Below are 16,676 nucleotides of genomic sequence, written 5' to 3'. Positions count from 1 at the left end.
TGGACTTAAAGGATCACAAAAATAATACCGCTAAATAATGTTCCAATAGAAAAGAAGCCTGCAGATGGAAAATAAAAAAAATCTATTGTATGTGAATACTCCTCAATGTTTCAGAGGCACAAGGAGCCCTGTGTATGTGTAGCCATTGGAGGGCCTCGCTGTGCTGCTCCTGTAGTAATGAGGAGGCTTCCTGCTGACTACTGGTGCCTAGGAGACAAAGCCCAGGGAGCTGCCGGATACACTCGGCTGCCGGAGCATACACCACCGGGGTCCGATCTACACCACTCACAAGTCAGGAGGAATCTGTGCATAGCACATTGTAGGATAATGTATGACTGGCTGTACACTGTAAATGGACATGCCTGTCCTCTGACCTGTCAAAATAGTTTTTCTAATAGAATTCAGAAGATAATATACTTAGAATTATGTGAAGCTTCATCTCAAAATGAGGGTTAGAGATTTTTACTCAATGGGCTATAGCGAGTCTTTCCAAACTTCTTTACTTAAAAACACTTAGCAGAAAGTTCATTGTACCCTATGTAGGTCATCCATGTTATTAATAAAGCATTTCAGCAAAATATTATTTGTAATTGTTGTATATTGCTGTCTAATTCAGTTTAAGGAGTCGCTGAATGATATAAAAAAATATCTAGGCAAAGGGGCTGTACAGGCAGGGGACAAAATAATACTGCTCCATTACCCATGCTCCCGATCCTCGCTACACTCAACTTCCTAGGTGTATTCACAGGAAGCTGGTCCCTTAACCAATCATTGGCTGAGGCCGGTCGCCATTCCAACCAATCATTGGCTGAGGCCCGTTACCATTTCAACCAATCATTGGCTGAGGCCGGTCGCCACTCCAACCAATCATTGGCTGAGGCCGGTCACCACTCCAACCAATCATTGGCTGAGGCCGGTCACCACTCCAACCAATCATTGGCTGAGGCCGGTCACCACTCCAACCAATCATTGGCTGAGGCCGGTCACCACTCCAACCAGTCATTAGCTGCGGTGGTTGGGAAAAAAAAAAAAGACATGTGGTTAATGTGGAGTTAATCTTTTTTTTTTTTTTTTTTTTAATTATTATTATCCCAAATGATGAGAAAATTTTTCATCAGGGACCACTAGTTTAGGTGAAGTGTAACTTGTAACTGTTAAAAACTAAATAAAAAAACTTTTTTTCTCCTCCCCCCCCCCATGTATTTTGTAGTTTATGTTCCATTTGAGGAGATCACCTTTCCTGCAGGTGTTTAACAATAGTCCGGATGAGAGTTCCTACTATAGACATCACTTTATGCGGCAAGACCTTACCCAGTCCCTGATAATGGTGCAGCCCATCCTGTACTCCTACTCCTTCAGTGGTCCTCCAGAGGTACGGCCAGCTTAGATACATGTTGTCTTGTGGTCTCGTGGGGAATGTATCTACATCCATGACACAAAGCATTCAGTTGTCACCCACTGACATACACGGCTCTGCTGCACACTCATTCAGTAATAATGTACTTCATTATATGTTGTTATGATGGTGATAAATACTCTCAGTCCGCGCTAAAGTTTCTTCACCATCCCCAAAACCACTAATGTTCTGTAAAACGAGGGCGAGCTCTGCTTTCCTGTAACAATAATTGCCGGAAAGATTAACCTCAGACTCGGCAGAAGCCATCAGTGAGATGTCTAGGTGCCAGATTGATGTTTACACGGGTCAGCGGGAGATGAAATATACATGATACCTCGGTCTGGTTCTGGGGATATAATACACAGATTAGAGATACTTGGGTCTTCAATATCCTTCGTGCGGAGAATATGGGTGTGAACTGAGCCCATGTGCACCACGTCCAGGACTGATATAATAATAGGGTAACAGGGGCTCTTTGATGCCCTTGTGGTCATGTGACTACTTTACATGGGCGGAGCATCCAAGAGAATGGTGGTTATTATTGCATTACCCCATCCCAATGCACATCCGTGACCGTCTCCATTCACTTTTGTGGTGCAGGAACGGTAGAGTGGAGCGCCTCTCAAGCACATGTTTTATTCAAAGACCAGATGTTTCAGACCCTGTTTTTGCTTATTGTCCCATAAGTATAACCCCCAATAATCTGACACTCATCCTCTGTACATAAGATTCATAATAATAATAATCTTTATTTATGTAGAGCCATCAAATTCTGTAGCGCTTTACATATTATAGGGGACATATACAAATGAAATGAGACATTACAGAGTAATTGTCTTCCATCAATGATTTGTCATATTGGAGAAAATGATGCATCATTAAGCTCCCCCTACTGGTGGCTGCAGGTAGCCAGAAATTAGATGCCCATCCAATCATGAAATTTCATGTCCCCCCCCCCCGCATAAGTATTACACACTCTGTCTGCAGTTTTTGTGACCTGTAGTGCTTAAGTAATTACTATTTATATACTAGCTATATACTGCACTAACCATACTATACTAAGCACATACTGTATGCAGCAGATCATTCATATGAGTAAGGGGTACAGTATGATATAAGAGACAATCCACACAGTTTCTTCACAATCCAGGTCACAAACCAATGTGAAATGTATGGAGTACACACGTTAATACAGACACTTGTTTTTGCAGCCAGTGTTGCTGGATAGCAGTAGTATCCTCCCAGACAGGATCCTCCTCATGGACACATTCTTCCAGATTCTTATATATCATGGGGAGGTGAGTCTCTGATTGATCATGTCAAATTGATTTATGTAATATTGTCTTGTGTCCGATTCATGTTTTATATTTATTTATTTTATGTTTTATTCACATTTTTGTTAAATCTAGACTATTGCACAATGGAGACAAGCCGGCTACCAAGACATGCCCGAATATGAGAATTTCCGCCATTTGCTGCAAGCCCCTGTAGACGACGGACAGGAGATCCTCCACTCCCGCTTCCCCATGCCTCGATATGTAGACACTGAACATGGAGGGAGCCAGGTAAGTGTTGGTGTCATGGAAGGGTTTAACCCCTTAAAGACCCCCCCCCCCCCTCCTTATCAGATTTTTACAGCTGTCGCCAAGGGTACTTCTTGTGATGCGACACTTTTCTTCGAAGCCACGTCAGAAGATTGTAGGACAATCTTGTCCTGCAGGAGCCCGGTGCCCAGGGTCAGCACTTACACCTGGTATTAGAAATGCTCCTATTCCGGGAGTCTGACCCTGTAGACATCGCAGGCAAACATGGTCCACTGTGTCTAAGCTGGGACAGAGGGAGCTTCCTCGATTACCCATCAGCACCCTGCATCTCGGATTGTTGGGTGCCCATGACATCACACAGCAGCAGGGGTTCTCTGAAGGACCCCAGGGCTGCATATGCGATCTTTGTATTAGGCCAAGTTGGAGGCCTAACAATATAATACCTGTCTGGGAGAAAGTGACAATATATCATACATGCATAGTGCAGTGTATTAAAAAAAGAGATCAAGTGATGTCATGTCAGTGCCCCCTAGTGGAACAAAGTAAGAAAAAAAAATAGTATGTATGAAAAAAAAAACAAAGTCTGTACTGAAATAAAAAAAACACCCCTTTAAAAATAAAACGTAAAAACACACATTTTGGTATAAAAGCACTTACCAACTCAAGATAGAAAATGTTTTTTTAAGGAAAAACCTAAATTGAGATTAAGCATTTATGAACTCCATGGTTGTACAATTAAAAATTACAGGTCACAAAATAAGCCATCACACATGTACATTGAAATAAAAAAAGCCAACCTACTGGCTCCTAGCATGTGATGATGCAAAAAGCCCCTGCCCCAAAAGTATTTCATTGCGCAAATGAAGGTAATTTTAAAAAAATGTATAAATCTGTTATCTCTATATTCATACTGACCCAGATACTAGGCTGTTTTATGTTATTCAGGTACCAGATTAAATGCTGAAAATTTTTATAAGAAAAAATGTCCATTCTATTTGTTTTGTACAAGAAGGGTAAATGAATCTTCATTAGAAGGACATTTGAAACCCAATATAGTGCTATAATAATTTCATCCCGTAACAAACAAGAACCCTGTAGTAACAGAAAGGTATAAAAAAAAAAGGCATGGCTTGTAAAAGGTGCTGAGAAATAGCCTGGTCATTGACTGGTGCGGAAATAAGGGGTTAATACAAAAGACAATACATAACAGCGGGTAAAGCCGAGAGCACTACATACACTGGGGCGCATTTGCTAAAATCACTACAGGAATCTGGCGCCCCCTGCACAGCTCCGACAGAATGCACCAATGTCTTTGTGGTGCACCTTTAACATAGGGGGCTAGCAAGACATTTCTGTCGGACTTTGCATGATAAATCTGGTGCATGGTCCGACTGAGCACCAGAACGCCCCCTTCAGTGCCGAAATTTGTGTGCGACACAATAGCGGCGCTACTTCTTAAATCCCTGTGCAAGCAGTTTGCACCTAAAAGAATGTGAAAAAGTCCGTCAGAAAACTGACATACGGTCCTTAGTAAATGTGGCCCAATGTGCTCAGATGTCGGGTCTATACATGCCGCCTGCAGAGTATTTATCATATACTGTCAAAATTCATCCAGACCCCCTGAAAATTATTTCAGAAAATTATATAAATTCGTGCACATTCCTCAAAAAAAAAAAAATCTAAGAAGAGACCAACCAAAAATAATTCAGACTAGGCCCTTGAATAAATTCCTAACCATACCACACCTCACAGTTCATCCAGGTTCCAGAAGACACCAGAGACAAGATCCCAAACATTATCTGCCCCTCAGACCCAAATTCAGACTGCAGACCATTCCCCAAGAAGGAACCTTTAATCAGTGTCCACCTCTTAAATGTATTTAATAAATTGATACCAATCTCATTAATATATTTGACCAAAAACTTCTCCAGACTCCAGACACTAAATACTTAAAATCTAAAACGAAACCCTAAAATTCTACCACAGACGAACTCGGTTTCCAGAGCACAAGATTAATTAAGATCTCAGACTACACCCTTATTTTAGACCCAAAGGTTACATTCACACTGCTGTATGGGGGGCGTATAGAAGTCCCCCATACACTTCAATGGTCTCACGGCGTCGTATGGGAGCGGTACAGTGCGGCATCGATCCATAACCGGGAGAAAGATGGGACATGTCCTATATTTACCCGGAATACGGCACCGTGCGCCATATATCACTATGGAGAGGGGCGGGGGTGAGCCCCTCCTCCTCTCCCGGGTGCCGACGTGTGCCTGTCGTGCTACAGTACAGCGGGCACACATTGGGGCAGATTTACTTACCTGGTCCATTCGCGATCCAGGGCGCGTTCTCTGCGCTGGATTCGGGTCCGGCCGTTATTTATTAAGGCAGTTCCTCCGACGTCCACCAGGTGGCGCTGCTGCGCTGAAGTTCCCTGGAACGCATTGGAATACACCGAGCCGGGCTGAGTGAAGGTAAGTGCAAGCTCCGCGACACATTTTTTTAAAAAATGCAGCGGTTTTTCCGAATCCGTCGGGTTTTCGTTCGGCCACGCCCCCCGATTTCCGTCGTGTGCATGCCAGCGCCGATGCGCCACAATCCGATCGTGTGCGCCAAAATCCCAGGGCAATTCAGGGGAAATCGGTGCAAATCGGAAATATTCGGGTAACACTAGGGAAAACGTGAATCGGGCCCTTAGTAAATGACCCCCATTGTGTGAATGTAGCCTTACCCATACCTATAAATTCAGGCCAGGCCCAGCTATTTATTTAGACATCACATTAAAACCTTACATACAGCGCAGACCGCAAACGGATGGCGGCCATTTTCGAGATAACTCCGCCTACTGTCGAAAACCCATAACATTTTGTGAATCCTTAAAGGAAACTATTTACACTCCATTATGTGATTAATGACATTAAGTTTTGTTGTATTCATTTATTTATCACATGATGAGGTTCATATTTTGTGAATACCCCTTTCAATTCAGACCCAAGACTGTATAGGCTATATACAGATTCCAAACCAAAGTTAAACAATCAGACATTGGACCACAATTTGCCATTTAACCCGTTCTTCAACCCTCTGATACAATACACAGAGAAGACATAAGTGATGTGAAGGTGGATTACATCGGCATCAGTGGGTTTTCTCTTTTCTGTTCTAGGCTCGCTTCCTGCTCTCAAAAGTGAATCCATCCCAGACTCATAACAACATGTACGGCTGGGGACAGGTCAGTGCTCACATATCCATATTGTTTGTGGCTATGTGCCAGTATAGCGATATTAAAGGGGTTGTCCATTCGGTTTGTAAAGGGTAGGAGGGGTGGGATGTTTCTTGTAAAATGAAAAAACTTAAAAAAAGAGGGGGGGTTGTGGTGAATGAAAATTTTACGAGTTGGAGATTGGTGTGAGTCTGAAACCCGGCCCTGCACTGATAAACTGACAGTGTATGAAGAAGAAGGCAGATAGCGCTGTACTTTCTGCAGTGGTCGTGCTGCGCTATTGCGTCTTACCTACCATTTTGGTGTGAGCTGAGCTGAAGTAGCACAAGTGGACCCACACAGCTTCTTGCTTTAAGGACCTATCTGTAAGGATGTGTGCACACGTTACAGTTGACTTGATTTTAGAACATAGGAGGGGCATGCCGGTCGTCGGACCCCCACCGGCCTTCAATTAGTGAGGCCTTCTCAGGAGAGAATATTAACTATCAGTGTCGCATGACCCTACCGTACTGTATTGCAGGAATCGGGGGCTCCCATTCTCACAGATGACGTCAGCTTGCAAGTGTTTATGGACCACCTGAAGAAACTTGCCGTTTCCAGTGCAGCGTAGACCCCCGAATGGACATTACACGTCGGAAAGCAATCGCTCCTAGGATGCTGCTCCCCGAGCCTGGACAATGACCCCTCGTTTATCCTGCTTTTTCTTGGCTGTGACTTATGCTCCTGCTGCCTCTTCCAGTTGCATCTGAATATTAATTTGCAGTATTTAACCATATATGTGCATGGATGTACATGAGCATATATGTCTTATGGCATTTATTGTTTTATGTCGGTACAGACTGTAGCAGAACACTACACCATGTGAGGATTAGGATTTGTTTTTAGTAAGCTATGAATGGGGGTCACAAGGGGGAGCAGAGCCATCATTTGTATTCACATTGACCGTGTAGACTGAAGATCAGTGCCCACAGTATGGTTATGGCGTCTAGATGTATAAGAGTATGGCTACTTTCACATGAACGTATATAAAACACCATAAGCTAGCATTCGGCTGCCATAGGAGTGCATTGTGCACGGTACGGTCAGCTCACATGCGTGTGTCGCCGTACCGTGCCGTTGCTGGAAAAAAGATTGAACGTGTTCTATCTTTCGGCCCGGTAGCACGCCTCCCTATGGAGAGGGGAGGGGTGAGGAGCACTCACCTCTCCAGCTGAACATATGCTACATCCGGGTCCCGTCTGTTCGTCTGAAAGAATCCAAACTGCAATATATCATGTGTACTTTATAGCAACTTGAGATAGAAGGGCTTTTACATTTCACACCGTCCTATAGGGGGTTCACATGTCACACATTTCTGAAAGATCTATACATTGGGATGTAAATATATGACGGGGGTAGGTCCCAGAGGTGACACCTACATCTATTAGTAGGAAGGAAATGCAGCGGCCACTCATGGACATGAAAATAGCTGCACTGTGTAACTTCCATAGAAGTGTATTAAAATGTTTATAAGAAGCAATGTGGAGGGATTGGGATAGGGCTAACTTTTAACCTTAGGACCCTCTCCGATCATGAGAACGTGGGTACAGTAATCGCTTCATAAATGGATATGTTGTATATGGCTATGAGACTGGTGAAGAGAGCTGCTACTCCGCTTCTGTATCCATCAGTCTCATAGGGAACAAATAAATAGAGGGCTCAGGTAGTGAGACAAGAATATGGGACTCCCATTCTTATCCCTGTAGTCCCCACAGATCAGATCAGGATCCTTTAGTAATATGTTGGTACCACACCCTTTAAGTGTAATATTGATAATAAGTATCTATTGGACTGAACAGATTAGTACACATCACTCATAGTTGTATTATATTCTGCTTATACCCCACCTGCACTCCTATGCCATATGTATCTGTGTGTGTGCTCAGCTATAATGACCTGTGTGACCACATCCATAGCATCACAAAGCAAAGTATAGCCATAAAGACCGGGGTCATCACATTAACCCACTATACTCACCCTACACCAGGTTACTGCTCACACCTGTATTATCTTAGCTCTATTATGTTTTGCATGTGGTTGTGTTTTTTATGTTTTGTACACCTTCCGAGCCTTATTTGCAGTGTTTCGTTGGCCTGATGTCCTCCGTAAGGAGGTGACATTGTGCCTTTTTTTTTTTTCCAGGCTTGTGAAGTTACTATGTTCCTAGTTTACATACACAAAGAAGGGTTTAGCTCGGATTTTGCTGCCTAATACATGCGGAACATACAGTGACTGAACAAGTTTTTGTTTTATACTAGTCATCATACTTCTCAAAAAAATAAAATGGAAAAAAAAAAAAACACCTTACCCAGTCTTCTTGTGTTAATAGAACCGGAGCAAGGACCCCAATGCACTTGTACCGAAATTCTCAATAGCGTCGACTCCATGACATAGTCCCTGCCCACATGTGCCTGCTCTACGCACATCAGTAACATCATATACAGTTACAGTAACTGCACTGATGTCCCTCGCTCCTCATCTGTACTATCGTTCCCCTCGAGGTGCCGCCCAACAATGGCTCCTCAATGTGTCCTGACATAATTGCTATACAGAATACCCCTTGAAGACCCCATTCAGTGTTGCCTCCGCTAGTTCCACCCTGGAATGTGATTCCACTACACTTAATACCCGCTGATTGTGGCCCCCACCTAATACCCACACTGAATAATGTCACAATGCCAGTAATACCCCATGCGAGTAATAACCCAACACCAATAATGCTCCTCACTCACTGTCTATTTATGTATTTAAAAAAAAAACACTTGCCGTTCTCTTCCGGATTCTTCTCTTCTTCTTGTTCTGCAGGACGAGACGCGGTGACGTCATCATATCGCGCCTCCTGCTCCCATTAGCTTCACTGAGCTGCTGGAAGCAGGAGGCGCGGAGTGATGATGTCACAGTGTCTCCTGCTCTCTGTAGTGGTACACAGAGCTGCACGAGGAGCTACAAGTATCCTGCTGACCTGGGGACATCCAGAGCTTCAACCAAAGCCTGTTCCCTGTATTTTCTTTTTCTGTTGTGATGCCCCAGAATATAACGAATCAGTATAGTGACAATGGACCTCATTTATCAAAACTAGTGCAACCTACTCCTCCTCATTCCTATCTGACGATTGCACGATTCATGACCTCTGGTAGGCACCCACACCTTCAACCTCTGCTCTAAGTAATCACATAGTGCTAGGTCCCATAAATAGAAGCCCATTCAGAGATGTGATCCTCTAACTGCATTCTATTTTATCACCACTAGATGGAGTAGCTTATTAAATCATCTTTTATATGGCTTGAAGTTGAAGAGACCAATGTACAAGCAATGCTACTAGCTGGGATCTCTAGCTTGTCTGTCTCAGGATATAATGCAGAATTTAAATCTTAAAGGGGAAGTCTCAATATTACAGGCACTACTCATATCAATGTATCACATCTGGTAAAATTTTTAGAAATCCCAATTCATTTTGATATTACATTAGTGAATCCTTCAGCATAGCAGCGACTGATGTTAGGTCTTGAAAATTTACTTTCCTAAAATTAAGATTCTTGAAGTGAATTGTGCATTTCTGTGTCAGACAGAACTTTATTTTGGTCCATAGTTATTGACCTGGGTATAAAGAAGCTTACACCTATCTCTAACTTTGCCATTAATGTGCAGCAGCTCGGGCCAGAACCTGATCACCCAGCACATAACACAGGGCTTGGTATTGCTGGTCTCTGACAGAGAAGATTAGGATGATACTGGAGCGGCACATGAGGAGGTAATAATGTAATAGTAGGACACAGACGCCGTGTCTGCATTCCTTCGGCTGAAGAATGTAGGTGAAGTGAGAGGGCTGGAAAGTTGAAGGAATCTTTCCAATTTTATGTAAATGAAGCTAAAAGGGAATCCTGCTAAAAATGGTTTTATCTTAAAAAAGTTCAGATTCTATGAAGTTTCCTTTGGGCAGGGCCAGCTCCAAGTTTAAGTAGGAATCTGGGAAACTGAGCCTTTGCGGGCATAAAAAATACCCTAAGGCAAAATTATTGTATTCAACTCGAGAATTGAATCGCTGGGACACAAATCTACCGACTCGAGTGGGCCCCCCAAGCAGCTCTTAGCCCCAGCACTTGCCTGGGTATACCGAGTGCTAGCGCCAGCCCTGGGAGCAGGAGGGCAAAGGTCAGGAGTGTTGGGTACAAGGTAGAAGGTCTGATTGTGTGGCCTCCTAAGTCTCTAATTCGCGGAAGAATCTCCTCTCCTCACCATAGAAAGTGCTGCACAGTTTCCAGCAGCAAACAAATCTTTAGTATCGGCTTAGTTTTATTTCATCTTCGTTTTCTATTGTGGGTGGACATTTTGGAGTCTCAGGATAAATTGTGAGTTTTCTGTAGCATGAAGGTGCCACTTTACAATATTCTCAGCTTACACTAGTCCAAAAACACATTTATGTTGTACCTTGGAGAAAACATGAAAAAATATTTGTTAAAAAGCGAAGAAAGAAAACACTTAAAGGGGTTCTCCGTTGATGAAAAGGTAGGCCCTATCCTGTGCATAGGGCCTATCTTGCTGATCCATGGGGTCTCAGTGCTGAGACCCCCCCACAGATCACGAAAACGAGGGGTCTGATGGAGTCCCACATACCTCCGTCAGACTAATGGAGCAGACAGCCGTGCATGACCATTAATCTCTTTGGAGCTGACGGTCACCGATCTCTGTCAACTCCATAGAGATGAATGGAGCAGAACGGTCATGCACGGCCGTCTGCACTGAGACCCCCACTGATCAGCAAGTTAAGCCCTATCCCATGGAGAGGGCCTAACTTTTGTTCACGGAAAAAACGGAAATCTACCACTAAGGTAGATATGATTTGAACTACATACACTTTAAGGTGGGCCTTTTCTTCTTGCTCCAGGAACTTCTTTTCATTAGGCCTGAAAAACTTGTATAAAGATGCGACGGGCACTCCTGCGGACGTCACACAGACGACCCTGCGCTCCTTCAGTTCCTAACTGTGCACGCCTACTGCTCGCGCTATTACACCCACTCCTCTCCCCTGCACGAGAGCTGGTGATGTTGTCACCCTCTATGTTGTAGTGTCCTGGTCCCAGGTCATCTGCTGCTGGAGATCCTTGGCAAACAATACTATAGGTGACTATGATTATTAGGCTAGATGCACACTACTATGTGCAATATCCACACTGGATGTGCTGTTCTTTGTTACCCAGCTGACATGGGTGGGGAGAGCTCACTGCAAATCTGTGCAAGAATCGGACCTGCTCTATATTTTGTGGTGCAGTCAGAATCAATTTATAATAGATGTCAATGGGGACCACAAACAAGCCGCACAATCTGTTGTGGGAAGTGGAAGAATGGTTCCCCATGAGGAGATCCTGAAAGAGCCCCATTGTCCTGATACCTGGAAGCCTTTTGATGGTTTCCAGTCTACATATCTCCCAACCACCCGGATTGGACAGAACTATCGTGGATTTCAGGCTCTCCCAAGGAAATGAAAGTATGTCCCAGGACATCAACTGTGATGGCATCCTCCACCCGCTGACAGGTCTCTGCACCATCACTGTGCCTCTGCTTCTGTGGTGTGTAGCAGAGCCAGCAAGTGTGATCTGCCCATGTCATCCTGCCTGCCAGCTTCAGTGCTACACACGGGAGAAGGAGAGCAACTGAGGGGAATACGGAGATGTAAGTAGTGCGTATTAAGTAGCAACATGAAGGAGCTGTGGGGAGGCACAATATGTATGGGAGCTGCTGGTTGGGACCCACTATATTGGTGGGAGCTGCCGGGGAAAGGCATAATATGAGGTGGAGCTGCTGAGGGAGCACAATATGAAGGGGAGCTGCTGGGGGGGGGCACTATATTGGTGGGAGCTGCTGTGGAAAGGCACAATATGAGGTGGAGCTGCTGGGGGGAAGCACAATATGAAGGGGAGATGTTGGGGGGGGCATGATATAAAGGGGGGCTGCTGGGGGGAAAGCACAATATGAGGTGGAGCTGCTGGGGGGGGGAAGCACAATATAAGGAGGGGAAGTTGGGGGGGGCATGATATAAAGGGGGGCTGCTGGGGGGAAAGCACAATATGAGGTAGAGCTACTGGTGGGAAAGCACAAGATAAAGGGGAGCTGCTGGGGGGGGAAGCACTAAATTGGTGGGAGCTGGCGGGGAAAGGCTTAATATGAGGAGGAGCTGCTGAGGGAGCACAATATGAAGGGGAGCAGCTGGGGGGAGCACTATATTGGTGGGAGCTGCTGTGGAAAGGCACAGTATGAGGCAGAGCTGCTGGGGGGGAAGCACAATATGAAGGGGAGATGTTGGGAGGGCATGATATAAAGGGGGGCTGCTGGGGGGAAAGCACAATATGAGGTAGAGCTACTGGGGGGGGAAGCACAATATGAAGGGGAGATGTTGGGGGGGCATGATATAAAGGGGGGCAGCTGGGGGGAAAGCACAATATGAGGTAGAGCTACTGGTGGGAAAGCACAATATAAAGGGGAGCTGCTGGGGGGGAAGCACTAAATTGGTGGGAGCTGGCGGGGAAAGGCTTAATATGAGGAGGAACTGCTGAGGTGGGGGGGGGGGTGAGCACAATATGAAGGGGAGCTGCTGGGGGCGGGAGCACTATTTTGGTGGGAGCTGCCGGGTAAAGGCACAATATGAGGGGGAGCTGCTGGGGGGAGCACAATATGAAGTGGAGATGCTGGCGGGGGGAGGACAATATGAGAGGAGCTGCTGGGGGGGGGGAACAATATGAGGGGATTGATAAGAAGACTAAGGCCCCTTCCACACTAGCGAGTGTGATGCGATGAACTCGCATCACACACGCAACGCAAGCTGCCGGGAACGCACGGCCCGAACACTGCACCGCGGGAGTGAACTCAGCATGTCAGTTCACTCCCGCGGTGCAGCGTTCGGGCCGTGCGTTCCCGGCATCTTGCGTTGCGAGTGTGATGCGAGTTCATCGCATCACACTCGCTAGTGTGGAAGGGGCCTAATGGGGAATTATACAGGCAGGACCTAGGTGAAAAAAAAAATTTGCTTGGGGAGCAACGTGCACCGCAATGTTTGTCCCTCTTTGGCCTCTGCAAAAATTGGGTATGCAGTCGGGCTGATTGATAATAGAGATGATCAGACCCGAAGTATCCGTTTGGGTTTGCTAACCAAACAAAGCCATGGCTAGTAGCGCGGACTATCAATTTGCTGGATTGGCTGTTCACCCACCAATCTGACAATAGGTCATTTTGGATGCACTAATACCCTGAATCCGAATGGAAACTGGTAGAGATTTATCAAGATGCCTAAGAATAAGAAAGTGCTCACTTGTCCCTGGCAACCAATTTAAGCTCTTCTTTAAAATATTCATGAGCAGTGGTAAAATGAAAGCTGAACTATAATTGGTTGCCATGGGCAACTAAGTACATTCTTACTCTTAGGCACCTTGATAAATCTCCCCCTTTGTATCTACTCAGCTCTATTTAACACTATTGAACGTGGCCTGCTACAAGATGATGGAGCTTCTAGTGCTGGAATTCTGGGGCAACATTAATACTGCAAATACGGGGAGAGGACAAAGGTTTTAATGCAAAATATTGATGTAATGTTCAATGTCTATAGATTAAAAAGGGCTGGAACCTAAATTTTTCTTCCATAGAGACAAAAAGAAGGAGGCGTAGAGGGAAGTCACGATGCAGAACTGAACAAAAGCAGGAATTGTAGTGTGAAAGCTGCGAGTGGGAGACTCTGTTGGAAATTTAGAAGTTGTATTTTATTGTCCAGAACTTTATGAATATATGAAGGGAACATGATTCTTTCCATACTCCTACTACTTCTTATAATGCCCTATTTTAATCCTAAAAGTTCCCCAGGATCCACCTACCCAAATTAACGGATGTAACTTAGGGCTATGCCCACACATGGCACCAGTACCGTTTTATTTTCCAGTTCCTCCATTTTAAAAAAGTCACTGTGTCCCTGGTGCCTAGGCATCAATACGGCCCTGTGTTATGGATATGATATTTTCTAGTGAAGGTATTCAAGGAGTTAACTTTGTATGACCTTGGAGAGACACCTTGTCTTCCAGGACCTTGAAAAAGAATCTTGTACATTCTTTGTCCACCACCATGTAAAGCAGAGGTGTATATATCATGTGACACGTTTTATAATATTTATGCTCTCCTGCCTCTGCACAACTTTGGAAGTATAACCAAAATAAGATACGAGGGGGGTTCAATAAGTACCTATGTTAGAAATTTTTTCAAACATAGTCCCCTTTTAGAAAGATACATTACTCCCAACATTCCTGCCATTTTTTTAACCCCTCCAAAAAAATAGGATTTGTCGAACTCTCCGAAATACCCCTTGGCGATGACTTCCTCGTTTGAGCTAAAAAAAATTTTCCCGCAAGCCATTTCGCCATGTTAGGGAACAAGAAAAAGTCGCAGGGAGCCAGATTGGGTGAATACAAGGGGTGCGGCAGCAATTCATAACGCAATTCATGCAGTTTGGAGGCGACAACTCCGGATGAATGTGCTGGTGAGTTATCGTGTTGAAACAGCACCTTCTTTTTCGCCAAATGAGGGCGCCAACTTATCATGTAAAATATTAATTGCCGTTCCGGTTGACGCACCTATGGCCTCTGCTACTTTGCGCACTTACGTTTGTTGATCAGCGAGTATCATGTCGTGGATTTTTTGAATGATTTCCTCGGTAACCACGTCTGCCGGGCGTCCTGGTCGCTCCTCATCAAAAACAGATGTTCGCCCACGTTTACAATTCAATTATAAATGAGAGAATCTTACTTAGAGACTGTTGTTGTCTTGGTGTGATTCTTGCTAAGCAGGTATCATTTTGTAATTATCTGATGTAGATCAATACATTATGAGTGATACATAGGATTCCATTTAATGAGAACCTGTCAGCAGCAGCCCCCTCCACAAGCCCCGCCCAGTTTCTAATAGATGCATTTACACGTCCCACTGATGCCTCTATCAATTGGATTGGAGCCAACATTTTTCTTAAGGTGTGATGTTTTTAAAGTAATGTTAATGTTCTTCAGTTTTTTTTGCGGAGACAAAATAGAAGAAAGACGGGGACACAACCGAGACAAAATTCAACGGATGAACAACTAAAGCTGAGAACCAACGCCAATGTGAAAGAGCCCTAAATTTGAGACATTAAGCTCAGATGACTCAAGCTCCTGCACAGAGATTAGATCAGTACAGAAGAGGAAGCGGAACAAGCATTAACATTCTACCATAGTTAAAGGGGTTGTCCTGTCACAACAAGGTAGCCCCTATCTATGAATATCTCCATAGAAATGAACAGAGCAGCCAGCGCAAGCGTGACTGGCCGCTTTGCTCATTTGGGGTTCAAAGGACCCCAACACTGCGATCCCCACTGATCAGCAAGTTATTCCCTATCCTGTGCATAAGGGCTGATTTGTCACTGGACAGCCCCTTAAATCTGATAAAGACCACCGTGAGCCTAAGGAATACAGATCAGCCATATGCATATACTGTGAAATGTACACCATTTTTCATTTTCCAATAAACTTTAGAACAAAAATGTGTGCATTTTTTATGGATTATCTTTACCACATTCTAACAGGGAGGCTACAAACTCTGGATGATGATACCATGATACAGCAGGCAATGGATATATGTATTGCTCCATAGATCAGGAAGCGTTGGAACATGACAAATTTTTTCCTTAAAGGAACACTCCAGTCACAGCTGATTCATTGAATTATACCGTGTGCAGGGCTTGAAGAGAGTAGCAGGACTCCAGGTTCTAAGAAAACAATGAAAATGGGTCCTGCTCCTCCCTTCAAGCCCTGCACCAGGAATCATTCAATTAATTAGCTTTGACTGGAGTGTTCCTATAAGTTTCCAATTCAGTCCTCCCAAAAATTGTGTGTTTGAGCATGGAGTGATCGCAGACTACAGCTACTATCAGTCGGCTCCAGGTTTCACTAGGTCCCTGCGCGACAGAGCCTCAGTAGGCCCCTTCGCAGTGAACTTACGGGGCGGCATTAAAAATTCAAAAACTAAAACAGCCCCCTCACGGTTATTTTATATAAAGCCCCCTCGCCCCCCATGGATTCCTTATGTACAGCCTTATGTGAGCCCCCCAGAAGCCCTGGGCCCTAGCTACTATGGTACTTTTTGCTTACATTGGATGTAAACATTAGGCACATATATATTTGTTAGTCGCCTATAGAGCAGTGGTGGCGAACCTATGGCACAGGTGCCTGAGGTGGCACTCAGAGCCCTCTCTATGGGCACCTGCACCATCACCCTGAGTTTGCCAGACAGGACTCAAGGCCTCTTGCAGTCCCAGGCAGCCCAGGACCCTAGAAGGCAGCAACAATCATAATCCAAACTTCTTCTCCTTCTTTCTACTGTATTGGTGTCCTCAGGTGCCTATACAATTTAAACATGTGACAGTGCAGGGAGTAATAAATTACTAAATATGTGGGTTTTGGTTGTA

The 16,676-nt window shown here is 44.6% G+C and overlaps 1 protein-coding gene across 1 annotated transcript in view; it reads left to right on the top strand.

Annotated features, from left to right (window-relative positions):
* The window catches only part of SEC23A (SEC23 homolog A, COPII coat complex component), a 55,531-nt gene extending 47,043 nt beyond the window's left edge, over nucleotides 1-8,488 (top strand). Inside the window, exons 16-20 of the mRNA XM_072115357.1 lie at nucleotides 1,211-1,372; nucleotides 2,608-2,694; nucleotides 2,806-2,961; nucleotides 6,110-6,175; nucleotides 6,687-8,488. Of these exons, the coding sequence (XP_071971458.1) occupies nucleotides 1,211-1,372; nucleotides 2,608-2,694; nucleotides 2,806-2,961; nucleotides 6,110-6,175; nucleotides 6,687-6,776 (561 nt within the window). The 3' untranslated portion in view covers nucleotides 6,777-8,488. The remainder of the gene's footprint in view (nucleotides 1-1,210; nucleotides 1,373-2,607; nucleotides 2,695-2,805; nucleotides 2,962-6,109; nucleotides 6,176-6,686) is intronic.
* The last annotated feature ends 8,188 nt before the right edge of the window (nucleotides 8,489-16,676 follow it).

The sequence above is a fragment of the Engystomops pustulosus genome, chromosome 7 (assembly GCF_040894005.1).
Source record: "Engystomops pustulosus chromosome 7, aEngPut4.maternal, whole genome shotgun sequence".
Taxonomy (NCBI): domain Eukaryota; kingdom Metazoa; phylum Chordata; class Amphibia; order Anura; family Leptodactylidae; genus Engystomops; species Engystomops pustulosus.
This window is presented reverse-complemented; position numbering and strand designations above follow the sequence as displayed.